Here is a 26,594-nt window from a genome sequence, read left to right on the forward strand (position 1 = left end):
AGGGCTGGGCAATCCAGTCAGTAGAGTTCTTGTTGAGCGGCGTGCTGAATGGTGAGATTAATTATACGGCGTATCAGATTGTCGCGCCGGGGAGGGCGCCAGAGTCTGGTGGTGTGGTGGTAGTGGATGGTGCAAGTAATCATAGTAATGAGAGTAGTAATCGTCGGTCGAGGTTGCTATTGCGAGGGACGTCGGTTGAAAGGGGGAATTGGTTTCGTGCGAGGAGCAAATCGAGATCTAGGTCTAGGGAACGTAGACGTGGACAAAATGTTGGTGTTGGTGCAACAGCTGTTGCTAATGGGGCTATGGACAGTGTTGATATTCGTGGTAGACGAGGTTGAGGGACTTGTACATGTATGAAACTACATTATATTCATCTGTATATATAGTAAATCATTGACTTAGGTATGATTCAAAAGAAACTCTCGTTTTGACCATGCAAACTCATATTTATATTGTGTTTATGCCTCGATATACAGATTTTAATACGACCTAATAAAACTATGCCTCGATCTACAGATTTTTATAAGACCTGATAAAACTACTACTATCTGGTTGCGACTGATGTTGCATACTGATGTCAGGTTTGACTTTGATTGACGACCATAGCAGAACCTCCACTGACGACCATAGCCTTATTATTTACACTTGCTCTATCAGACGACGACATCTTCATACGCTCCCACTCCTCCTTCAACAACTCTAACCGTGCATCCGTTATCCCCTGATGCGAGTACTCACATTCCTCCTCGGATTTCTTACAGCTCTTCCACAAGTGGAAGTATATACAAGGCACATCCTTCTTGTCGTGTGCAAAGGGACATGCATCTCGACGAGTACACTTCCCACGAACCATAAATGTGCACATGGTACTGCTTCGTATATCATCAATACCATTGTCAACTGGTTTCTTGTTCTTTTTCAATATAACATCATGTGAAAAATCACAATGTGCAGCCAACGCACAGCGTCTCTTTATATAGAACTGACATGGGATTGTAGACGCCCATTTTTTGTACTGTGCTTCTCCTTCTTGGTATTTGGCTATTTGAGTTGCGCTTATTTCTGATGTTCTACTATTGGATGATGGTACTGGTGTAGTTGTTGAGACGGAAGGGCGAGATATCGGTGGCTCTAAATCAAGGACTAGGTTTGTCAAGTCTGATAAATCGGCGTTGAGGAGGGCTTGAGATAGATCTGATCTGACTCCTATACTGATTGCTGTTATGTATTCGAATATATCCATTTCGTCACTGTTTGTTTTGGATGTGGGTGGTGGTTGTGGTGTTGTTGTTGGATTTAGAGTTGGGATGATGGCTTCTTGTTTTACTTCAGCCATGATGACATCTTCCATGAGCGGTACAGGCCTGATTTTCAACGTCTTTCCACCACCCCTACTATTATTCTTATCATCTGATTCACTTTGCCTAGCTTCTCTTATTGTAGCTGATGCGTCTTCCTGTTTAACAGCCTGTTCCTGCTTTCTCTTTTTAGCAGCCTGCTTCTCCGTCTTCCTCGCGGCCCGATCCTTGACAGCATTGCCAGTCTTCTTAATGATGACTTCCGGGTCAAAGCTAGCCCATCCAACTTTACATATATACCCCTGCCACATGATAGGATTTATTGTCTTTTCAGCGACATATTCCTTTGCCAGGTCATGACTAGCAAAAGTCACAAAAGCACAACATTTATCCTGAATTACATTCACGTTTATAATGTTGGCGTTGTTCTCGAGTCCTATTTCACGAGCGACTTGATCCGCAGCAAGTGGGTTTTGGATTTTGGTATGCATGCCCTTCATGATGTGTCCTAATGACAAGTAGCATGTACGGACGGTGGCGTTCGGTGGATTTGGCACATTTATTACAGTAGATGGTTGAGGTATCGGATACGGTACTGGTCTATTACTATTCTTTTTGTGCTTTTTCTTAGTTTTGGCTTTTAGTGGATTTGATGTTGACGTTGATGGCATGCTGGTAGATGTAGCTGCATCCGAGAGCGGTGGAGTAGGTGGATGGATGAGTTTCGAATACTGTGCTTGGCTCATATGTCGTGGTATGGACGAGCTGGGTGCGCCTTTGGCAACATCATCACCGTCGTCTTCGCTATCTAATTCCAGTTCAAGATCAGAGCCAGAACCGTAATTTTCTGCTGCATCTACATTATTGAGTGGTTTGGCTATTGGATCCTCGTCTTCTGCTATCTCCCCTTCCTCCCAGTCGTCCATGCTGTCGTATTCACGTTTTTCGCGTAGTTGGAAGCTCTGAAGCTTTTAGATAGACTTGTAACAGCGTGATCGGAGACGTACGAAATGAATATTTTATATAGATTTGAGACAGTTGACGTGTAACTTGAACTCAAGTTTATGCTATACATGACTCAATAATATGTTTACAAGAATCAGCTCTAGATCAGAAACAAATACCATTTTAAAGGATATGAAATTCAACGGTTTCCATCATACAAACGATATCCATCCATGAGTGGCTGCTAGCCATCGAAACCAACGCCGTTTGTGTGTTCAGATGGCGTTCTCGGTCTTGGGAGGTACGAAAACATTTCCAATCTGGATCCCAGAAGTATAGGAAGGTGACTTTTGAGTATATAAAGATGATTACGTTTGCAGGGGAGCAAGAGAATCAACGAGTGAAGCAGCACACAAACCTCTTTCGAAACATTGTTGGGTTCCAGGGCTTTTTAAACAAAGTACTCGAGACCAAAGAAGTCCGAGACGTCGCCATCTCATTGTAGTTTTCCTAGTTGTGGTCGTAAAATGTAAGAGAAAGCGTCATGGCAAAAAAAAAGAACGAGGTCACGTACCATGTGTGTTTCTACCACTCCTCTACCAGGTTCTACTTCCATGATCAACATAATCAGTATTCGACGATGACAAGCAATCGCAATTCAGTAACATACCCGTTGTTTCTTCACAACAGCAAAAGAATTGACCAAGACCCTTTTATCCCGGGTCCAAGTTCATTCCACACACTCCTATTGCCACCGAAAGTTACAAAATAGTATTTGAGAGCGTCCAACGGCGCCTTGCTCAGCGTGTCAAGATACGAAACAGCGAGAAGAGTGTGGTCAGAATGTTATTGGAGCAAACGACTCCCACTTGTTGGAAGGGCTACTTGTACACATAGAATGTCAGATTCGTTTTGAAAAGGGTCTGAGACGTTTGAGTCTTACAGTTCCAGGTTTGTAAGGGAGTGTGGGTAGTTGTCAACTTTACAATGCACTTGGAGAATGGTTTGCGTAGTCAGTAGCATCGCCAGAATGAGGGTTGCCATGTTTTTTAGCACTTTGCTTCGCTGTACAAGTAGAGCGACCCTTCGTTTGAATCCAAGATTTGACATAAAACACAGGTTCCAAGGTTTCATGTTTCGAAAGTGTAACAGCATTCATAGTCTCATGAGACAAGACGTCAATGCGTTAGCAAACGACTTGCATCACATCTGCAATACGTCGGAGGCCTTGTCTGACGAAACCAGTGAAATGCTAGTCTGAAACAAAGCTTGAAATTTCAAATTGCTTAGTTTCTCATTAAGAAGCAAGGAGTCAGCACCCAGCGAGGGGGTCGAATTTGGAGCCAGGATGAAGTTCACAGATATTTTCATGCAGGCTACAAACAAATCCTTTCTCCTTGTTCACTAATCGACCAACAACAGGCACGGCGGAGTCGAATTTGTGAGAATCTATTGTCACTGGGCCTAGCCTAGAAGCAAGGAAGATTTCAATTCCAATACCAGTAGCACTTATTGCCTCGCTGGAGCTTGCTATAGGACCAACTGCATAACTTATACCATGGACTTGCGAACCAGACTAGGGTCAATCTTCAGAGGTCGGAGACGACAACAGCCACGCATTACTGATGAGACTCAGGCATAGACTTTATGGAATTGTCTGTATTTGAACGTGGCTGTGTGAATTCTAACGCATTTTTACTCAGTTCGTTACCAGCATCGTTGTTGAAAGAGAAAATCTGTATACTGTAACTGCCATTGCACCAAACACCACCATCCCTCAGAGAGTTACCGAAACAGCATCAGGATCAGTGCTTAGCAATGTAGCTGCAGAAGACAGGCCAGTTCCAGCTCAAACTGGCGGTGCTGGGCCTGTAAGTCCTAGTCTTGGAAGACTTTGTCTTTGAACGAGCTAACACTCAGCCCGCGCTAGCCGTCGTATGCCTATACTACAAGCAGATATAAGCAGTATCGCGTGAAGCTCGCTTACACACCTCGTGAACCGGACGAACTGGAGTTGAACTCGGGCGAACTTGTCACCGTCACAGAGACTTTCGTTGATGGTATGTGTCCCTGAACTCGCAGTATGTCAAAGTTATTGATTGTTGCTCTCGATTTTAAGGCTGGGCCCGTGGATATCTTCACGCCAGTGGCCGATCTGGAATGGTCCCGATGATGTCGTTACAGGAACTTAAAGTCAGTAACCTGACCGATTCTCAGTTAAAGGACGTCGCTTCCATAGATATGAGTCCAAGTATAGCCCGGACGACTACACGGACGCGGGACGAATTTTCTGACTTGCATGCATGGTTGAATCCTTCGGATTTCAGATTAGCCATGTTTACGCTAAAGGAAAAGAGACTCAAGGCAACTAGAGTCTGGCTTATGGATGAACTGATGGAATGGGCTACAAAAGACGATCAGTATCGTGTCTTTTGGCTATCCGGTGTAGCAGGTGTAGGCAAATCTGTCATAGCAGGTTGTTTTGCAGATGAACTACAGAATCGCAATCAATTGGCTGCCCACTTCTTTTGCAAGCACGATGAGCTTGCTCGTAATGATCCATTCCAGTTAATCACAACATTGGCATTCCAGCTTGCAGCCTTTGATCCTGGTATTAGAAGGGCTCTACGGGATTTGCATGAAGCTGAACCAAACTTTTTAGTCAACACGCCATCAATCGGTCTGCAATTCGAACATCTTATAGTAAAGCCAGCATCAGCGTATCGTGGAGGCAAAGCCGTCATATTGATAGATGCACTGGATGAATGTGCGGTAGAGGGAAGCCTACGAGAAAAGTTCCTCCAGACTCTCGCTCAGAGCGTTCCCAAGCTGCCCAGGAATATTGTCTTATTCATTACTAGTCGTCCGTCGCCAGATCTGAAGATGCAACTATCGGAATACGTACCACGAACCATGGAACTCGGAGACATATACAATCTCAACGATATAAAGCTATACGCCATGTACCGCATGACCAAGCTACGCCCTATACTGGAATCAGATCAATTTGTTGACTCATTTGCTGATAAACTATCTGTAATGGCCCATGGTCTATTTGTATGGCTGTATCTTGCATGCGACACCATGGATAAATCCGATAATCTCGAAGGAACTCTCGCAGAGATGGAGAACCGGACTCTCGGAAACGACGAAGAGCGAATGGACAATATATACACTAGGGCTCTTGTGGCTAGCTTCAAAGGAGCTCCCGAATCGTCTATCAAGCAGTATACCAAAATAGTAGGGGCCCTTGTATGTCTCCGAACACCAATGTCTGTCGAAGACATTGCGGCTCTCTTAGGTTCTCCGTCAAGCCGAGTGCGCCTAAACTTGAGTCGTATCGAGTCGTTACTTGTAATGTCGAAATCGTCAGTGAGGCTGATGCATAAATCTGTAGCGGACTTTATCACGTCCCCAGACCGGTGTATCGCTGACGCCTCGCCATTTTACATTGATCGACAGTCAGCTGAAATGTATCTTGCCAAAAAGTGCTTGGATGCACTCCCATTGAGTTTGAAAGTCGAGAGTATTCAAGTACAGATAGAACGGCTTAGAGGCATCACACCCTCTAGCAATCCCGCCCTTTCTAGATACGTTTTAAACCACTGGTGTGACCATTTGAATTCCGTGGAACAGCTGGACAGTGAGTTGACAACGATCCTTACTCGGACACTTCAACACTATGGCCGTGCCATGCTGATAGTGGCGGTTCTAAAGAACTTTCCAGTTGCTCTCAAATATATACTGAAACTCGGGGGAGGGTCATACCTGTTAAAGGCTACCGAAAAACTCAATTGTTTCCAAACACCAATTCTCTTTGAGGCTGCTACATCCGACCATGCAGATATATGTGAAACGCTGCTCGAATATGGAGGTGCTGATGTAGATGCCGTTAATAATGAGCTGGAGAGGGTCACTGCCCTTTACATTTGCTCCTTCAGTCACACCAAACGAGCCGTGGTCGAAGTCCTTCTGCGTCATGGCGCCAATATTGATTTCAGAAACCCGGTAGGGTTTACTGTCGACACGTTTGCAGCGGGATCAGCTGGCAAAGCGATCGACATTGAACGTGCTCGTCGCAAAGTGAAGCTGGACGAATCGAATATGGTAAGTTACCATAGTATCGGTTGAGTCGTTCCAACCAAGGTTCTCACATACATGCATCGTAGGACGATATTATGAATGCGGCGAGATGGGCAGATCTCACACTATTGAAACAATTACTGGCTGACAATCCGTCGATTGACATAAACTACAAGTATCCAGAATGCAACAATAAGACTCTGTTGAGTGTCGCTTGTCAGTATGGATCTTTTGACGTTGTAGTATATCTCCTGAGCATCGGTGCAGATCCGAACATAGCCAATAGCCAAAATCTCATCCCCCTACATCACGCATGCTCCTTTGGCTCCGTCCCCATTGTCCAAGCACTGATAGACGCCGGGACGAATCTAGATACAGAAGGTCAAGAACGCAAAAACGTCATTTTCAGCAATGTCTTTCTGCGGCCTATAGACTGGGCCTGTGAGAACGGGCACATAGAGATAGTTAGGTTGTTGCTTGATAAAGGAGTGAGCCCTCACGCACTCGGAGATGGGAAGATTCATCCGCTCCTGTATGCTGCTATGGGAGGCTCTGTGGAGGTCGCCCAGCTACTCGTGGAGAAAGGAGTGGATATCAACTACCAAAGCAGATACTTTGGCACCGCGATAGTAGCTGGGGCATATTTGGGGTCTCAGGATGTAGTCTCGTATCTGATCGATATCGGAGCAGATACTGAACTTGGATGGGACGCGCCAGGCCTGGAAGTGGAAGCTCTTCGATCACCAAAAGTATCGCCTCTAATGGCATCCGCGATAAAAGGACACCATAATATTTTTGCACTGCTACTTGCACGATCTCCTCCCGGTGAGAAGAGTGTTCGTCTTGAGATGCGGACGAGAGACTCCTGGTGCTTTCTTTATCTCACTCCGATGCTGCTCGCTGCCATGGGAAATGAACCAGAGTTGGTACGACTGATGCTAGAGTATGGAGCCGATGTAGATGGTGCTACTGTAGCTACGAGCTCTGTTGTTTTGGCTGGGGAAACAACGCCGCTGCAGAATGCAGCATACTATGGACGTATAAGGATATCCAGGATGCTGTTGGAAGCTGGCGCCAATATTCACGCACGAGGGCCTAACAGACGGTCGAGCCTACTTATGGTAGCATCTAGTGGAATTATAGGAGACCGCACTAGGGCTGACATGACACGTCTCCTACGGTTTTATAAAGCTGATCTTGATGATGTAGACCATGACGGAAATACAGCGGTGCATCTGGCAATCGGCATGAAGGCTACAGAGACGGTCAAAGCATTGGTAGAACTTGGAGCTAGACTGGATATAGTGAATAATCTAGGCAATAGTTGCTTGCACGCAGCTGCTCGACAACGAGCGGCTGGGATGGTCAACCTCTTGATTGATAAGGGAGCTGATAAAGGTATTGCGAACAAGGAGGGTATGTCGCCTTTGCAGATTGCTGTTAAAGAGGGGTACAGTGAGCTGGTACAGCTGTTGAAGTGAAAGTAGTGATTCGGTGGAGTAAATAACGATTGCATCTCAACATAAATTATAATATGTCTGCAGTTAGTTTTATTTCCAGTATTGAACGGAAAACATGGTTAGCTGCACAAGTTATGCCTGCGGACTGTTGCTGTGTTTGTTCGAGGGAGAGTTAGAGCGGTCGCTCAAGGGCAGGGTGGGAATGGCCACCAACTCGAAGGTTTCAATGTGAAGACTACTTTCATCAAAGTGTTTGACAAGTCGACAAGCATATATGTTATCGGCACAGCACGTGTATTCATTCTTGAAGGTCTTATTATTGACTAATGGGAGGATGGCAGTTGACCACAAACATATTTTTAAAGGACAGGCCGTATAAAAGAAGGAATCCTTTTGTCAATTGTTCGTGATATTTGTGTGTCGGGCAAATAGCAGTTGGTGGAATGCTGGCAAGATCATGAGTTAAAGGGCCCTCGAGTTTCACATGAATACAAACTACATTCGTCCACTTCATAGGCGTCATAGCGAGTCGACTCCAGTCTAACAGTCCCCTACAGCTCTACCTTGTGACGTGGTTGCTGAAGGTCTAGAACGCTGCTTGGCCTGAAAAAGACTTTGTTGGTGAGTAATAAGGTAATCGGAAATTCGGTTTGAAAACGAGCATTAAAAGCAGAAAAACTGATTTCTTTCAACTTGTCTAGCATACTCCTCGTACACGCATTATACAGATACCTTCTGCATCAGTCTCACGATGCCACATCGAACGAAAACACCAACTACATCAGACCTTTATCAAACCAGTCACGATGCTCACGACCATCATCACATCCACCATAATGAACATCACAATCCAATCCTGGCATTCTTTGGGTTCAAAGAACATAGTAAAAATCACCATCATCACTTTGGAAGTGAGTCAACGCATTACCTCATCGTTTTTTCATCACGACTAGCCGCGACGCTAACCGTACTTCAAAATCTAGTAAACTTTCCACTACCGGATCTTCATATACGACGAGACTCCCTCGCAACACTGTCCACGATCGATGGTCTACACGAACACCACGACGGTGAACACCACCACAGTGAAATCCCAATAGTTAGGACACCAACCGTCGTCAGTACACACTCTACGCAAAGCCATAGCTCGAAACATACCCACTCATCGCATCACAAGTATGAAAGTCTGCTGGAACGCTTGGGGCTGCATCATCATCACACTGCCAAGAAGGAAGAGTCGAATGAATCGTTTAGGGAGACGTTTGATGCTTTAGCTGCTCATGAAAATTATCCAAAGCCAACAGAACACCGACATACAATTAAACCAGCAGCATTCGCTCATCTAAACGGGAACTAGTAATCCCACCCAGAATCAACCTCCATATTATTATTTAAATCATCGAGTCAATACGCCTGATGTAATGTGTGCCGTGAGTGAATGAGTGTGTACCTTCCTAATCTGCTTCTTAATATCTCCCAACCATATATTGTCTGTAATTTTTATGATTGTGCTCTGCATATACCCAATCATGTCTTTACATCAGGTTATATCCCGCGTAAAGCACGCTCTATGTCGCGTAAACTTCGATGTTTCAATTACGGGTTTGAGTTGCTGTCGGAAAACCTCATCGCGAAGCAAGGCCCTCGACGAACAGCGACAATGGAGCCAATCTTCCAGGACGAAGAGGTGGTAATCCATGACGAATACAAACCAATAGAACGACAGAGTCCAGAAAATATTCGAAAACCAGCAAGGCCACCATCAACAGCACCAGCCGAATCAATCACTACGACAAATACCACAATCGTTACTACAACTACTACAATACAAGCAGCTCCAGGCAAAGTCTCGAATTGGAAGACATCCTCCTCTTTGAGCAATCTCATTGTAAACAAACCAAGACATTTTTGTGTCATCATTTTCTGAAATTGAAATCAACTACATTTTCATGATTTATAGCAACCTGGAACACTTTTTTTCCGACCTGGCGAGGCCATGAAACGTCGTACATCAGAAGGGAATCAACCTGTATCTGACGTCCTATCGTTTGGTAAGATCAAGTGTGCTTGTTCATGTTTTTGTGATGATCTGGTCGTCATCAGCGGTCGATCATCTCAAAGCTGGAAGATTTCAATATGAATGATCACAACTTGCTGATCATGATCATCATATTTTCATTCTTTAGCCAAGACCTCTTCAGCTGCTCCTCAAATCGGTCAAGGTCCTCGTGATTCCAAGGGCGACGACGATGATTCGGCTTCATCAACCTCAAGTCACTCTATGGATAAGGGAAAAGAAGAATCACCGATCAGCAGCAACGACAAAGACGGTAGGTTGAGAGCTTATTTGTCGTTTCCAATCATCACGTGTTTCTCAGAAAGACTCGAAAATGGAGTTTTATGGAGAAAAATACCCTCACACGTTTTCATCGCACGAACGTTTATAATCTCATCATATCCTTCCCATCAACTATCCACAGATGGATACGCATCGACTTCACGAAAAGAAGCGTTGCGTGCCAACAGGGCTTCTCGTGCCTCAACTGGAAACACATCTACAGCAGGACGTGCTCCTTCAAGTATCTTGAGGCCTGAATCAAACTGGTTTACGGGTCTTGCTCGTCATTTCACTCGTGGCAAAGCAACCAACTGGTCTCGCAACGACAACTCGATGGCCGAACCTACTCCTGCTATGGAATTGGAGGCAGTCACGGAACCTCAACCCATCGCCACAGTCTTCTCTCCAGAAAACAACGCTGATGGTATCATTGAAGAAGCAAAGGTTGTTGACGTCAACAAGAAGCCTGAAGGGCGTGTTGGGCTGCTTTCAAACTTCAAGTCCAGGTAAGATATGATGTGCAAATGAGATATTATGCAGGATGGTGGAGATTCAATCATTAATCGTTATGGTTAAATAGGTTGAAACGTATGGCTTCTAAAACGTCTCATGCCATGTCACCACCACAGTAGCAACAGGACTAGAGTAATCTCATCCGTGGTAAAATGCTTGTCCCAAGTCGTAAAAACAAAATGTAAATCGAGAAAGATGTCAAATATAAGATGGATGACAGCCTCAATTCCATGTTTTGACTTTGTTGACTTTGTTGACGTTTGGAGTAGAATAGCTTCAAGAGTGGTAATTTAAACTGCCACATTGCGACATTATGGCCTCATCAGTTCCAAGGAAGATACGCATCGCTCTTCTCGCTACCGACTATATCGAGGATTTGCCTTGGGTTCCAATTTTCACAACTTGGTACAATAGTTTGAAATTGGAGAACAGGAAATTTTGGAACTTGATCGCGAGCTCTTCGAACTAATGAATGCCCTTATCTATACAGGCTAAACGCATCCGCAGAGTCCTATCCAACATCAGTATCTGTAGAACTGGAAATGTTTGATACGTATCGCAAATTCGAAGTGCCAAGTAGCCCCAAGGAGTTTGATGCTATACTGATTACTGGATCGCGTATGGATATTTGGATGATATCTAGACGTGATTGTGTACTGACCAGAACACTTTTAATAGGGTCAGCAGTATTCGACGAACCGTCTGAGTGGAAGGAGACTCTGTACAGTTTCATCAGGCAAACGTACAATGAGAAGAATTCAAAGATCACTGGAATATGTTTTGGACATCAGGCTGTCGCCCATGCGCTCGGTGGTGTCGGTGAGGAGTTGCTACAGTTGCAACATTTCTCACAGACTCTTGGATCGATCTTCTCACCAGTTGAAGTATTTGTATATAGTAAGGCGGAATCCGAAAGGTTTGGAGGTACTCTATCCATCGCTTGACAGGCCGGTTAGTCCGCCACTGCTGAAATTCCTGTACAAATAGCTCGGGAGGACGAAAATTGATATCTCACCGAACGATACGCTGCTCAAGACAAACAAGACAGCTCTGGTGCGTTCTTTGTTTTACTCTTTTTTTCAATGGCAGACTAATAACATTCGCCTTCTTTCGCCTAGGTGCTCATGGAAGCTCACAATGACTTTGTCGAAGTCGCTCCAAGCCAATTCACCGTTCTAGCCAGTTCTGACCTGGCATCGATACAAGTAATGTATGAAAAGGATCGTGTGTTTACTATGCAGCCACATCCAGAGGTAATTGAATGATTCTCAAGTGTGATGATGTGGCAGTTTATACCTGAATCTCAACTACTTGACCATTGCACTTTCATTAGTTCACACCAACACTGATGCGCGATGCTGTGATCGCCAAGTTTGGACTGACCAAGCAAGAGGAGGATGTCATCAAGACCGGTCTGTTTCAGTCCGTAGATGATTTGTTTATGGGACGACGGTTGATTGCATTTTGCCTTGGTGATGCGCTGGACGATTAATCTGTAACGGGACTGATAGGACAATGTAGAATAATGGATTCTGATACTAGAAAACTAGAAAAGTGATTAATACACGGTTTTTGGGGTGTACTGAAGGGGCTTGCTCGTGATAAATTGTGTCACGTTCGTCACAGCGACCTTCCCACTTTTTTTGCAGCGTCGCAAATCGTTTATACAGAGTCATTGCTAACGGACAGCGGCCGAAACAGTGCAAGTACATGTATTTCGGCTATTGCAGTCCTCTATCTCTCAAATTAGCCGTTTTCCTGACTGTCGTTCCTTGTTTTTTAGAATAGCCCGAAACAACAAAACATGGACGGTCCAAGAGGATCAGTGGACTTGGGAGACTCGAATCTAGGAGAATCGAATGCTACACTCGCACCAAACACAACTGATATCACGGCCAAACTACAGGAAGTGCGCATTGAAGAAGATCTGGAACATTTAGGCGACATCAAGCAGTAAGCTCAAACATGTTCCAGATCTGTTTAACTGGAACGGCACTTGGAATTTCACATCATTTGATCGTTGTCGCAATGATTTAACTGATCGTACCTGGGGTTTGGATTCTAGACAATACGCAGACCTTAATGTAACTGATGCCGAAGTCAAGACCATACTTAAAAAACTGGATTGGACAATCCTTCCCTTTTGCACGATTCTTTATCTATGGTCATTCCTCGATCGGACAAACATTGGGAATGCGAGATTGGTCAACTTTGATACCGCAACGTATGTTGAAAGGTGTTGAGAAAATGGCGAATGTTGTTAAACTCACTCGTACTGGGTTTTGTTTAGTGGCCGTGGAGACTTTGAACGTGATACAAATATGAGTGGCTCAGATTTTTCGTGGGCGACGAGTTGCTTCTTTTTCAGGTATTGTTAAGGTCATTTGGGGGGTTTGTTAAGGTATTTGGGGGGTTTTGATATTCCAATCTCACATCGAGTTGACCGACGTTAGCTATATAATATGTGAGGTACCATCAAATCTAATGCTGAGTAAGTTGTATATTGATTGCGTCTGGTTTATGAGATGTTGATTTGTCCTTTTTTTCTGTTATAGAGAGAGTTTCACCAAGCAAATGGTGAGCTTTTTGCTATTTTCGACTGTTTGACTCACCGCAAATGTTATTGACGGTTGTTCAAATGCAGGATGTCGAGAATCATGATCACATGGGGATGTAAGCTTTTGAATTAGACCTCGTGCTGTCACTTGGCTTTCAGCTGACACTTGTTACCTAGTCTTTGCTACTATGATGGCCGCAACCACATCTTTTGCATCCGTCATTGCTGTACGTGTGCTACTGGGAGCTGCAGAAGCGGGTTTGTTTCCTGGACTACTCTTTTATTGCAGTTTCTGGTACAGACGACGAGAACTTGCTTCTCGAATGGCGCTTTTCTACTCTGGCGCGACTCTCGCCGGTGCATTTGGATCCGTGATTGCATATTTAATAACACTAATGGATGGAGTTGGTGGCTTGAGTGCTTGGAGGTGGATTTTCATTCTAGAGGGCCTACCGACAATAGTGGTTGGTGTAGCTACATGGTTTTGTAAGTGATTCGAAAAAATCTTTGCCAATATGGTACTGATCAGTCCATCCCTATAGTACTGCCCGACTTCCCACATACAGCGAAATTCCTCACTAAAAGAGAGAAAGCTGTGCTTGTTGCCAGACTAAAGCTTGATGATATACACTCACACGATCGAAGCTTCAATGCTTCTGAATTCTGGCATACCGTAAAGGATGTCAAGACATGGTTATACTGTATCATGTACATCACGATTGTGATTCCATTGTATACTTTGAACTACTTCTTGCCGACGATTGTAAAGTATCTTGGATTTGCTGTAAGTTGACGTTTCCCCTTTTGAGCTGGATGTGGTACTTTACAATTCAGAGTTTGCGTTTTGTTCTTTGATCTAACTCTCTTTGTTCTTTTTGGCACCAGTCTGTCTCAGCACAGTTAATGTCAGCTCCCCCCTTCGCGTTTGCGTGCGGGGTTGTAATCCTGACATGTTTCGGATCCGACCATGTGGGCCTGCGCTACCTATTTATGATCGTCCCAGCACTGGTTGGATGTCTAGGCTTCCTGCTTCTAGCAAACGTGCGTAATGCCGGTGTCTTGTATTTCGCCACGTTTATTGCAGCTGCTGGAAGTTATATTCTGGTGCCCATCGCAATATCGTGGCTGAGCAATAACATTATTGGTCAGACGAGGGGAGCGACTGCTATTGGAATGGTATGTGGGAACCAAAACATGCGTGTTTGATGGTGAATGCAACTCATATCACACACTTTTCCAAACAGATGATAGGAGTTGGGAATATAGGAGGGATTGTAGCAGGTTTCGTGTACCAGACCTCTGATGCCCCTTACTTGTAAGCGAATGAATCATTTGCCATATCACGTCATTTCATATGAGATCCGAACGATTAACATCTCTGACAATAGCTTCAAGGGCCATATGGCGAACGTCGGCTTCCTATTGATATCAGCGACATTCGCAACCATTATATTCTTCTTCCTGCGAGCTGAAAACCAGTTCCGCAACAAGCAAGGGTATCCAATCGATGACGGCAAGGGGGAAGTCATCAAACATGAAGATGATAAAAGATTTAGAAATCAATTGTAAGGTTGAAATAGTCTTTAGAACACTAGTAATTATTTGCTTAAAACATACACTCTCTCACTAATACTACAACTTGACTATGAAGAAAGAAGAAGAAAGGTTTTACTTTTATTACTGACTTGTTTTGATTCGATTAATGCATTACAGTCTAGATGTTTTAGCAGTGCCCTTAAACTCCTTTTCAGGATCAGGCCGTTCTAGTACGGCATCCCAATAGTCCAATTCCTTTGTTCGCCAATATCCACCCTCGATAACCGATCCAAGTTCCCGCAAGACTAGGATTGCGCTGTCTTTACCCGTGTATCGCTCCCATGGCGTTCTAACTCCTACTTGACCACCGTCTGGATCTCCAGCTGTGGCAAACTTGCCCCATCGTCCTACTACGGCGTCAGATAAGAGACGTTGCTGACGTGGTACGTTTTTCATTGTTCCAGCCCACTGTAAGCAGAAATTTCGTTTGGTCAGTGTGTGTAGAGAGCGAAAAAAGAGACATAGCAAACAACAATACCTGAGGTGGAAACAGGTATGGCAGCTCTGCACCAGTATGCACTCCCAGCCCAGATCCTCTCGACCCCAACACTGTAGAATCAAATCGATAAAACCACGTTCTCGTACCACTAGCAGCAAACACTCTTGCCAGCCATCGTGCAGACGAGAATGCAGTCTTGTCACCAATCAAGTGAGAAGCAAGATTAGATGGCGTCGAATACAATCCCGGTGGGTATAACGTTGATATGGCAGTTTGAGCAGCACTAGGTATCTCAGCCAGGAAATCATCCAAATCCGATTTCGTCAATATGTGACTTGCATCTGCGGTTCCTTCATCTCGGGTATGTCCAATTATAGCTCCTTCTATATTCCTTTCCTTCACTCGCTTCCAATCGTCTGTACCCTTTTTCGGTATCAGGACTCCGTCTGCGACGGGCAATACGGTGCCCATGCCACCTAGTATCCTCCACTTGCGCTGGGCGTCGAGGAGGACGTCTGATGGCGTGCTTCGTAGATATTTTAGACGGTCGGCGCCTTTTAAGGAGTTGGGGCCACCAGACATTATAAACAGTGCGTCGAATGCCTTTTGAGCGGTTGGGAGATCGGAGACGGCTTCGAGTTGGGGAGATTGGAAGATTGCCTTGTCGAACGGTAGTTTTGGGAGGGTTGGGGAGACCATGTGGTAATATATTGAAGCTAGTTAGGTTGGTGAGTATGCGAGGTCGAGGGAGGAGTTTTTTTCCTACTTACAAGCACCAAATCCTGAGCCAAACACAGTCACATTCTCTGGTCTTGGATCACCTCCAAATGATTTTATGTTTGTCCGTATCTGCAGAAGACGTTGGATTAGAAAGTGTATCTGATATCCATAACACGTAAATTCAAGTTATACCCAGTCAAATGCTAGCCTCTGATCCATGAGTCCGTATGTCCCAACACTGCCATCCGCAGACTCTTTCAACAACTCCTCTGATCCCAAATTAGCAAACAATCCAACCCGATGCTGCACAGCAACCAACACAACTTGCATGTTCAATCCAGCCAGCCTTCCTACAAATCTCAGACCATCCAGTATGGGATTTGATGATTCACCGTATGGAAATCCGCCACCGACAAACCAGACCATCACTGGTAAACCACGATCGGGTAAGTCTTCGAAGGGCGGCGTCCATATGTTTAGATATAGACACTGTTCGGATTGTGGTAGAGCTAGTGAGGCGAACGAGCCTGTAGCACTCAACATGCTCTCCTTTGAGCTTTCGTCAACGGTTACGGTTTGTTGAGGACATACCGGCCTGCGTAGTAATGATGTATCGACCAGTTAGATTATGTAATGGACGTTCCAGTAGCGTTGGAAAATGCGTAACCTCGTACCCAAACCGCGTTGCCTTTTTCACCCCCTCCCATTTTGGAATTTCTTTTGGCGCAGACCATCGCTCAGCAGTACCGTACTGTACACCTATGAATTCACGTCCAGTCCACCACCGTGATCTTATAGCAGCTACAAAAACGGGTCGGGGGAATGTTTCAATGTGGTCAATGATGTCAGTGTTTCAGAGACAATGCGATGTCGAATAGTCTACCTCTGATCGTTCCTTCGATTGTGCCATACGGAGTTTCGACCTAGTCATGGAGGGGCGACCGTTAGAAGACTGAATGTGTTTGCTCATCGTGGACTAAAAAACACGAGTCGAGTCAGCAACAAGGATTTTACCACAGTGGGTTTGACTGCATTCTCGTCATCCTCCTTGAATTGGTTCCAGTACGACGCCATAGACCCTGACAGAAGGTGTATAGTCCTCCTCGTCCAGGTTCTGTTGTTGTGGACAATTACTGGCGTGCTGCTGTGGCAAACAGCGTAAGCGATGGTACCAAAACGGATAAAGGAGCGATGATTTCGAGTAGCTTGAGACCTTATGACGCGTCAGCGGTGCGTTCGCTTTGCCTTTTTGGTGTATTTTGTTGAATGTTTCTTGCGCGTACGGTGAAAAAGTACAATGTCATCAACCGTAGGTGGAAGGAGAGTCATAAGTCCATAAGTCCATATTGCTAGCTGGCAAATGCTCTTGCAACGCGTTGAAACCGCCTCTTTCTTCTGTTTGCTCCTGTCCTCATTCCAACATTTGCCAAAAACGCATCCAGTGTCCAGCAGAAAGTGTCGGACGCCATCTGTAATATTCAAAGGTAAGTACGCTGCATACTAACCGGACTGATTTAGTACTTGATTTGAAATGCGGCTGATTTGGGACGTTGGACGTGGACGAGAATCCAGTGTTTTGAGGAGTGCAATGTTTGGTTTGTCGGATGCAAGACCTTGAGGAGCCAAGCTGGAGCAGGAGCAACGACAATTCAATGACAAGATATCCTGCTTAGTACTGGAGGACTTGCAACACTGTCACCTGTACATCAATCGAGATGAAGCGCTGCCAAACATTTCGCAAAATCCTTGACCTGAAGGAATTGACACTCACCGATACATTGTCGCTTCGTCACTGATCATCATGGGTTTGCTAACATTTCCAACCTCACAGATGGTCAAGCGAGAATTCGGCCTCTTCCCATTCAGACTCTTTCGAGTCAACCCACCCTTCTTGGAACGCTCACTCCCAGACAACCACTACGATCCATGGAGGAAACGTGATGCTTGGAGGAGGCACGAGTTCTTCTCGGCCAGAAATAGGATGAGGCATATGGTGCCTGGTCTAGGACTAGCGACTGTTGCTTTTGTCGCTTACTTGGCTTATGATTACTGGTAAGACATAAACCTAGACTTATATATGTGAGGATATGGGACAATGATACTTACACGTTTGTTGGTTTCTAACAGGGACAACACTTCTGGACCAAAGGCAGAAGAAAACAAGAAGTGGGATGTTTGGATGAAGGAACGTGATGCCAGATTACATGGCCATGGACAGCATTAGTAGTAGTAGTCATCACAATTCTTCAAACAAATATAAAGACCATAAAAAGCTATCTCAAATGGGTTGAAACGGCACAATGTATAGGGATGACACAAGCAAATGCTTACTTTTACGTTGATGGTGATAGTGGGTTGGGGCTAAACAGTTACGATGAATGCGTTTGTCAGGATGAGATTCGAATCCTCACGACAAGACACCACCAGCAAGAGGGGACATGTGCAAATACATTCTATGTGTTTTCTGATTATATCACAAAATAAACTATGGATGGATATCTCACAGATTTCTACAATGCTACATATAATTTATGCTGACACCAAATCGACAAGCGACTCCATCTCCAAAGCCTCAATACCTTCAGTCAAACAATAGATCACAAATTGCCTCCTACGTGAATTCATTTCAACTGCCGACACTACGACTTCACGTAGTGTTTCCATACTCTTTTTCGATGTAAGACTCTTGTCGGCATCACTTGTTGACGAAGTAGAAGCAGCAGACGCGCTCGACCATGAATTCCATATACCAATCATTGTTGATTTGGCTACGGAGAGTGTGTTTCGAGGTGAAGATATAGAGGTGGTATTGCTATTATCGTTACTGTTACTACTGAGAGATCCTCGATTTTGGGTTGATGTTCTGATGAGTATAGGAGCAAATATATCCGCTGTACAAATAGAATTTCAGTACGAAAAATCGAATGAAAATGCTCTGTCAAAAGATAGATCAATCCCTTACCAATGTCACTGGGAGTAGAGTCACCACGGGCGGCGACTAGAGTTCTCAAGAACGACAGAAGATATACCCAAGTGGCATGCTCATATGGATACTGTGCTTGCAATGATGCCAGTACTCGTCTAGCAGAATCCATATCTTTATACCCGTCTTGCAGTACCGTCTTCCACAACACATCAGGTAATACTGGATTCGGTAGCGATCGTAGCAATAATAGTAAGGTATCAGCGACCGACAATACTGATGCTCGAATGCCATAAGATCGAGGAGCATGCGGCGGCTTTACATCTTGATCAAATTGTTGTTGATGGTTATCGACTTTTGATATTTCTTGCTCCGCCAAATCATCTTGTACAGGAGAAGGCGACGATGATCGGATATCTGCCGGAGACATCTCTGTACTCAAAGCCTCCACATCAAAGTCAACCCCCGAGTCGAGACATTCTCGTATGTATCGTGCAACAAGTGGATGGCCCGCGTCATGGAAGAGCTCCTTTGCATAGAGCCATCCACATCGTTGCAAAAACTCGACGAGTTTGCGTATTGGTTGTGGTACCAGACTCTGGATAGTGGCAGCCCCACCAATTTGAGTTTCTTTCTGTATCGATTCGTCTGCAGCTTGATTTGTATCAGTGAGGAGTTTTATTCCTTCGACACCAATTTGTCTAACACTAGAAGTGATTCGCCCGATGGTCGCTAAATTTAGACCAAAATTTGATGGCATCCATTCACCAGCTATAAACGGGCAAGCTTAGCGCAAGAACTTCGCATCAAATCCGAATGAGGAGATCCCTTACAGACTTGTAAAAAGAAGTCAGCTCCTCTCTCAACATGCAAAATCAAAAAGTCATCCAGTTGATCTTTGCCAGAGTTGAGTCCTGGTGATGTGAGTGCATCGACTGCCATTGTAAGCTCAATGGAGACTGATTCACCAGGCATGATCGACGATGATACAGGAGTTATTCTCATCCTTTTGAAAAAAAGTGAGCTTCAGCGGAATTTCAGGCCTTCAATGAAGTTGCATGAAACGTACCAAGATTTAGCATAGTAAACCTCACCAGGCTTGGCGACAAATGTAAACTTGGCCGACACTTTACCCACATTCGTAAACAAGATCGTCCTCACAACTGGCACCGCAAACTCAATACTTCCAAAGAACACCTTGTCGTGTCCCTCCTCTAATCTCAATTCTGGTATACTGTCATTTTCCAGCTTGTCTAATTCCCTGACAACTTCTCCATGTACAAACTCATATTGCGGTCGATCTACAGTTCGGACTTGCATTGAGAATGTAGCCGAGACAGGTTTGTGATCCGATTGGGTTAAATCCATGCACGACTTGTAAGACGTGCACGAAATCCAGTCTTTAAAAGTTGCAGAATGAAGTGGATTTCGGTACCATAATATGCGGTCGCACCATGCGGGTGCTCGTTTCTTCTCTGATGAATCAAATGTCGATGAACCGACATCATACTAAATATCCGAGACTGGATGAGACGAGAACCAAAAGACAGTATGAGAATGGTCAATGAATACCTTGAAGGTTGGGTCAAAGTTGATTGCAGCTTCTTCATACGACCCAAAAGCTCGTCGTGATCGTCTTTCGGCGCTGAGCTAGGCAAGAATCCAAGATTGTTAAATAGCAGCAACCAGAGAAACCTTATCAATTAGCAATCTCCATACCTGATCACCCTTCATCAACTCACTCCAAGCTTTATCAGCAACAAGAGTCCGAGCATCAGTATCGTTCACAGTCAACCGATAATTCAAATCACCAAACCACACCAAATGACTGGTTTGGATCAAAAGACAACAAAAAAAGAATAAGAGATGAGACAATCAGAGTTTTTTCAAAGAACTTCAACCATAAACCTACTCCGCATCAAAGATAGACAGCAGAGACTTTCCAGGTCCAGAAGAAGAAACAACGCCAGGAACCGAATCCGTCATACTGCTGACCCAAGGATGCAAATTGCACCAATTTGAATACCCAGACACATCGGCAGGCAATGCGAATCCCAATCGTTTGGATATGTGTGCATAGTCTGCATTTCTTCTGTCAGTCATACTGGCGTCAGCGGCCAGATGAGCGTTTACAAAACAGAAATAACTGTCTCGTATGCGAAATCGTACGGCGGTTGCTCCTTTATTACCCTTGTTTGCAAACATCTTATCAAAACCTGCAAATCTGCAAACAAAAAACGAAAAAAAAGAGATAGTTACCAATAAAGAGAGAATGCCCGTCGCCACAGAGCCAGCCGTCGTTTCAGTAATGGAAGGCAGTATAGACGTACGAGCCAACATGATTATAAGCATTCCAACAAGCTGTTTTGATGCAACCTTGGAATACTGCCCGCCTTTTTCACCTAGGCCGTCAACGACAGCCTTCGTCCATAAAGAATCTTTTGTGGAATCGGTCAACAGCATATGAGCTTCAGTTGTCAAGTCCATTTCCTGAAGTCCAATGACCAATATATCTAGTTCGTGCACAACAAAGCGGAGTGGGTGAGCTCTCTTTACCCAAGCAAGGAGTGGGTCATCTACAACGGTGCATTCTCACCAGGATCGCAGTCAGTATTTAGCCACGGTGCGAGTGATTCTGTGACGATTCTTCCATTCACATTATACGTTCCCACAAATACGTTTATTGGTGTAAACGAAGTAAAACTTTCAGCTTTCGATCTCAATTCCCTGGCAATCCATGCTTCTTTTATAGCTTTCGTATCTGTTACAGCGGACTTGTCATCATTGATGAATGGATTTCGCGTTGGGGGTTTTGAGATTGTAGGTGTGTTGTCACCAGGAAGGTAGTGTCTTCTCCATTCGTGCGATTTGCCCAAAGCACCGTAATGCTTTTGCTCGGCAATAGCCATGAATTTCTTCAATTCGACCAGCAGAGGTTGCAGGGTTTCAAGAGACCCGACAGAGTAGTTGAGTTGCTGATCTCCCACAGACAATCTGAGGGTATATTCAGGCGACGTTTGAGGTGAGTTTGAATCATCTGGATTCACGGCAAACGTTTGCGCTAACAGGTTGAAACTCGTCAGACAAGTTGTAATATCTTTGATGCGCTTCCCAACGACCAATACATACAGACTCCTAGCTGGAATGTTTCCATAACTGGCAAAATTATCTCAATCTCTCTCTTTTTGATCACAAACACACTGTTGCAAAAAAGGTGGGAATGTTGTCAGATGAAGTGAGTCTGATAGGTGTGGTAGTATCCAGACACATGCCATGCTTCGTCATCCCCATTTGACGCGATAGCCAGTATACGAGTAGCACGTTGGCCATCTTTTTCAGAATAAGAAATCTCTGCAAACTAGAGAATAGATCAAATGTCAGAGACAAAATATTGTCCAAAACACATTGTGCAGATATTGTGGAAGGGAAATGGTACCGCTCTACAGCTGTCAGTAACTCTGAGAAGCGACGAAATCGCATCTTGCGTCGCCATTTGCTTCAGACAAAAAGGACTGTCATTTGTTTGAAACTGCAGAACAACACGAAGATTTGACGTGCCGCTTCTAACAGAGCAACTCAGAGTATATTTGATATTGTCTCTAGTCTCCGAAAATCGCCTAGTTACCAATGATCTTACGCTTGACTGACCGTCACAATCAGTTCCTTGCAGCAAACAACCAAACCAACCCAAACTTCTTTCCAACACTCACAGGAGGAGGGCAATTCTTCTTTAAAGCTAACGTTTCCCGTCTAGCTGACTTGGACTCTGCAAACAGGGCAATGTCAAAGAACGCAGCTTCGTCATGGTTGGACACTTACAACCAATCGCTCTCAGTGAGGCCGATGCTGACGAAAGGTATGTTGAAGGCAGACCTTCTCGCCGGATTTGTATTTCTCTCTTGCCAAATGATGAGAATACACGTCTTGCCACCATACATCTTGTTGGGAATCCTTCTAACTGTCCAAACATTCATATTATAAGGAGTAACTGTGGGATCTATCTACTTGATACAAGAGATCGCTTCATCGACTATCGCATCATCAAAGCCGTCTATTGGGCGTGCACTGAAGATGTTCTTCTATGGTGATAAATTCTGAAACGCGGTTGCTCTGCACACGTACTGAATCGCTGACTTTATTCAATTCCAAGGACTATTGGTCTCGGCGCCTGTTGGTCATCGGCTCAGCGTCGTTCAATCGAAAGTCTTTGAAGGCAGGACAGGGAGACTGTGGACTATCGTGCAACTGTTGTCAGGTATGTCTTTGAGGAATCACATCTCACTTCCAAAGTCACTAACCCGCTTTTGATGTAGGAAATCTTGTACTCGCAACTATACAAAACACTGGTTAGTTTGCGCACTCTTGGGCACTTGAAACTCTGATATTGAAAGACTCTTCTAGTTTATCTGGCCTCGATGGCAATCCTAGCAGGCGAAACAAGCTTCTCCAAAATCTCCCAATCCATACAGAGAGGGCTGTGGCCAATAAGTAATTTTGAATTTTCAAAGCACTCTGTTGCACCACGCAGCTCACCCACACACTTGCTTTTGTGTCTGCAGTGAAGGTTACCTGGTTAATCAACCCAGCAGCCCAACTGTTCGCCATAAACTTTCTGGAAAACAAGTACTGGGTTCCCTTTTTTAATCTAGTCGGACTGGTAGTTGGCCTTACGATTTCGACTAGTGTGAAATTGCAAGCAGCTCGGATCAGACGAGCTCAAGAGTCTAGGAAGGCCCAATCAGAAAAACAAAAGAAGAGACTGTCACCATGACCATATGTTGAATATTGAGACTGTACATAATAATCTATTTTTTGTCGGCTCTAAGTACAAACGCTTGCACCTTGAACCTCCTCGTCACTTTGGTGTAGCATTATCACCAGAGTGATGGAGTGCAGAGCAGCGCGATAGACCTTTGGCCTAAACTGCGTATATCCGGGACTGTTTCGCTGCAGTGGTGGTGCAGATTCATCGATCGTGCACCTTGTTAGTTTAGTCGATCATGCATCTCGTTAATGTAAACAAGCATCGTGTTTGAGGTTTGAGACAGGACGTATTCAGTGAAATCCATAATCCCTCCTATTTTGCATTGTACATCGTCAGTTCGCCCTAGTGCGCCGGAGTTCTCCCAAATGCCTTGATTATGACATCCGAAGCATGGGTTGTCACAGACGTGGTAGGAGCGCTACAAACAACCAAGCGGCACCGACCTCTTGATCGAGTGCACTTTGCACTGAAGGACAGCCTCGCAGGAAGCACTGTAATCCATATTTTTGGTTGAAGGTCCCTCGACGATACGACAGGCAAAGGGAATCAGACATGGATTCCCAAATTCATCTCTGCGAGACACTGGAGACAGCCAGGGCAGATCTAATTATCATCGCAGGATCTTCGATTCAAAATTTGAGCTACGTTCGAGTTGAATCTCGTGCAAGCAAAAGGTACCATCGCAACCAACACATTTTGCATGTCAGTTCTTTTGGCTCCCACCCAAACCGTCATGCATAAAACTAAAAGACATCGTTCTATACTGCTCTAAAGTAGTTGATCCTTGCTGTTTGGTGGACGTTCCCCGACGTTCTGATATATTTGACACGTTTATTATATTCATCTGCCCGATTCTTACACCGCCAGCTGTCTTAAATGTAAGTTCATTTCGAAAAAGAGTGAAAAACCACACACATCAACGGAATCCAACAATTCCCTATTTTTCCTTTTATGTTTAAGTGTTTGCTCGCAAGTCTAACACAACATTCTTTGATTCGTTTTTACAACAACACAGCATGCACCTATGTCAAGAGGACGCAATGGAACCATCTATGCAAGTGGTACAAGAACCGGCTTCCGAATCGCCGGAAGGAAGCAACCGTCAACATGACAATGACTACCAGAACGCGTCGAGCCAACCCACCTCGCAAAGCAGTACGATGACTACCGAATACAGCCGAAACTCTCGCTTACGATCTCGAGCCCTTAACGTACCTCTTACCGGTCAACCACTGACGCCTTTATGGTCATAACACTCGGACCGCTACTCTTTCTATTACAGACACTCAATTTATTTCGCGTCAGAGTCAGTTTGTCTGCACTGTGACGTTTGGCAACATATAGAAATGAATTTGTGGCGGTTATGCCCAAGAATGTCAATAATAATACACACCAGCTTTACAAATTAATAATATACAATACCTTCCCTGTGAATAGAATAGACTACACTAAACGCAACAGCATCAGTAAATTGGGGGTATCAGACAACGTCTTGCTTGCAAGTGTAATGCGCAAAAATCAGAGTTCTCAGACATCATTTATATAACTGAATTGTTTAGCACGTATTAATTATTCATCTACAAGGTATCTAGAGAAACTTTAAACTGTGTTTTACATGGTCAGACAGCATCCACTGCTAGGCTCTTTGGTTTCTTGCGCTGGTTTGGTTGCCTCTACTGGTTTGGTTGCTGTCGTGGGTTCCTTTGCGTCCATTTTCACTTCCAATGTTGTTGGCAAAGCACCCTTCGACACTTCGGCCTGAGGCTCCAGCTTCTTGTCCTCCAGCACAATTCTCGAAGGAGTAGTCCCAAAAGGACTCGGTTCTCTAGGCGTCTCTTGCTGGAGAATAATAGTACCCATAGAATCCATGTTCCTGACATTCTTGCCTTTGCCTGTCGTCGTTGCGGATCGTTCAAGACTGAAGGTGCCCATTCCAAAAGAGAAGGCGGGCAGTTCTGGTGGTGTGTTGGATGCGGCTACTAGGTTATTTCTACTGCCCAGATCGGCTTTGCTTCCGGCTTTGGAAGATTTGTTGATCTTCTTTGCGGAGGATGCTTGTTGTGATGAGGATAGTTCACTGATAGTGAACTGCAGAGATAGGATTTCCTTGCGGTATTTTTCGACCTCGTCTTTTTGTCGTGTGCTGTCCGTCTGTATTAAAGTCTTGAGAACTGTGACTTCGGAGGTGAGTTCAGAGACGGTTTGTTGAGCAGCATATAGCCGTTTCTAGTAGTGAAACCGTGTAAACATAATTCTTCCTCAGTAGCATATTTGCAAAAGCTGTTACATACCGTTGCCTTATCTTCTGACCGTGCAGCTTCATCCCTCTCACCCCTAACTTTGGCCAACTCGGTCAACAAGATGCTTTCCTCCATCTTGGCCTTCTCAAGCCTCTCCCGTAAGTAATCGACATCGTATCCACGTTCAGACATAATGCTAGCCTGTGACTTTTTCCGAATACGTTCGTCAATGACATCCAATGCTGGTGAAGCGATAACTGATCTTGCAGGTCGAGCGTCAGCAATATCCATTTCACTTTCCTCCTTGCTATGTTTGTGAGATGTTGAAATGTCTCCTTCTTCTTCCATGATTTCGGTTATCAGTGTTGGTAACGGTGGGAGTATTGATATTTCCTTGCTGTCACCGGTAATGGTAATAGTGTCGGCCTCCTTCTCCGAGTATTTACCTTGATTTGAAGTGGACGATGATGCTACTGTTTCGTTGTGGGCATCCAAAATGTCGGCACTCCCAACCAACATGTCAGTGGACGCAAGTATGTTTTCCTCGACTACGATTTCATCTACTTGCTCCAGTGACTTGATTTCGGCTATACTGGGCTCATCGGCACCCGAGAGTTTGTCGTTTAGGTCTGTGCTCGTCATGTATCCATTCGATTTCGATACTTCAATGTCCATTGTTGCTATAACTTGACGTGGTTTGTCCAACACGATCAA

At 44.7% G+C, this 26,594-nt stretch overlaps 5 protein-coding genes across 5 annotated transcripts; 3 read left to right on the plus strand and 2 right to left on the minus strand.

Moving 5' to 3' along the window:
* Window positions 1-580: 580 nt before the first annotated feature.
* Window positions 581-2,227, minus strand: SmJEL517_g02377 (uncharacterized protein; the record flags this gene model as incomplete). The annotated part of the gene is made up of 1 exon (XM_031168305.1): window positions 581-2,227. One exon carries the CDS (start codon window positions 2,225-2,227, stop codon window positions 581-583), a length of 1,647 nt encoding a protein of 548 aa, XP_031025642.1.
* Window positions 2,228-3,804: 1,577 nt separating this feature from the next.
* Window positions 3,805-7,810, plus strand: SmJEL517_g02378 (uncharacterized protein; the record flags this gene model as incomplete). The annotated part of the gene is made up of 5 exons (XM_031168306.1): window positions 3,805-3,827; window positions 3,961-4,117; window positions 4,177-4,306; window positions 4,366-6,353; window positions 6,416-7,810. 5 exons carry the CDS (start codon window positions 3,805-3,807, stop codon window positions 7,808-7,810), a joined length of 3,693 nt encoding a protein of 1,230 aa, XP_031025651.1.
* A 4,634-nt stretch (window positions 7,811-12,444) lies between these two features.
* Window positions 12,445-14,766, plus strand: SmJEL517_g02379 (uncharacterized protein; the record flags this gene model as incomplete). The annotated part of the gene is made up of 11 exons (XM_031168307.1): window positions 12,445-12,593; window positions 12,706-12,864; window positions 12,931-13,008; window positions 13,094-13,131; window positions 13,196-13,217; window positions 13,285-13,313; window positions 13,375-13,683; window positions 13,740-13,981; window positions 14,083-14,373; window positions 14,442-14,512; window positions 14,586-14,766. The coding sequence occupies 11 exons, from the start codon at window positions 12,445-12,447 to the stop codon at window positions 14,764-14,766; spliced, it is 1,569 nt and encodes a 522-aa protein (XP_031025650.1).
* Window positions 14,767-17,783: 3,017 nt separating this feature from the next.
* On the plus strand, window positions 17,784-18,176 carry SmJEL517_g02380 (uncharacterized protein; the record flags this gene model as incomplete). Its single annotated transcript, XM_031168308.1, has 2 exons — window positions 17,784-18,004; window positions 18,080-18,176. 2 exons carry the CDS (start codon window positions 17,784-17,786, stop codon window positions 18,174-18,176), a joined length of 318 nt encoding a protein of 105 aa, XP_031025722.1.
* Window positions 18,177-18,481: 305 nt separating this feature from the next.
* On the minus strand, window positions 18,482-22,029 carry SmJEL517_g02381 (uncharacterized protein; the record flags this gene model as incomplete). The annotated part of the gene is made up of 10 exons (XM_031168309.1): window positions 18,482-18,843; window positions 18,915-19,646; window positions 19,709-19,881; window positions 19,945-20,384; window positions 20,448-20,525; window positions 20,595-20,703; window positions 20,788-21,091; window positions 21,206-21,388; window positions 21,472-21,936; window positions 22,005-22,029. 10 exons carry the CDS (start codon window positions 22,027-22,029, stop codon window positions 18,482-18,484), a joined length of 2,871 nt encoding a protein of 956 aa, XP_031025723.1.
* Between the last annotated feature and the right edge of the window lie 4,565 nt (window positions 22,030-26,594).

This window comes from Synchytrium microbalum (assembly GCF_006535985.1).
Source record: "Synchytrium microbalum strain JEL517 chromosome Unknown SmJEL517_scf0010, whole genome shotgun sequence".
NCBI lineage: Eukaryota > Fungi > Chytridiomycota > Chytridiomycetes > Synchytriales > Synchytriaceae > Synchytrium > Synchytrium microbalum.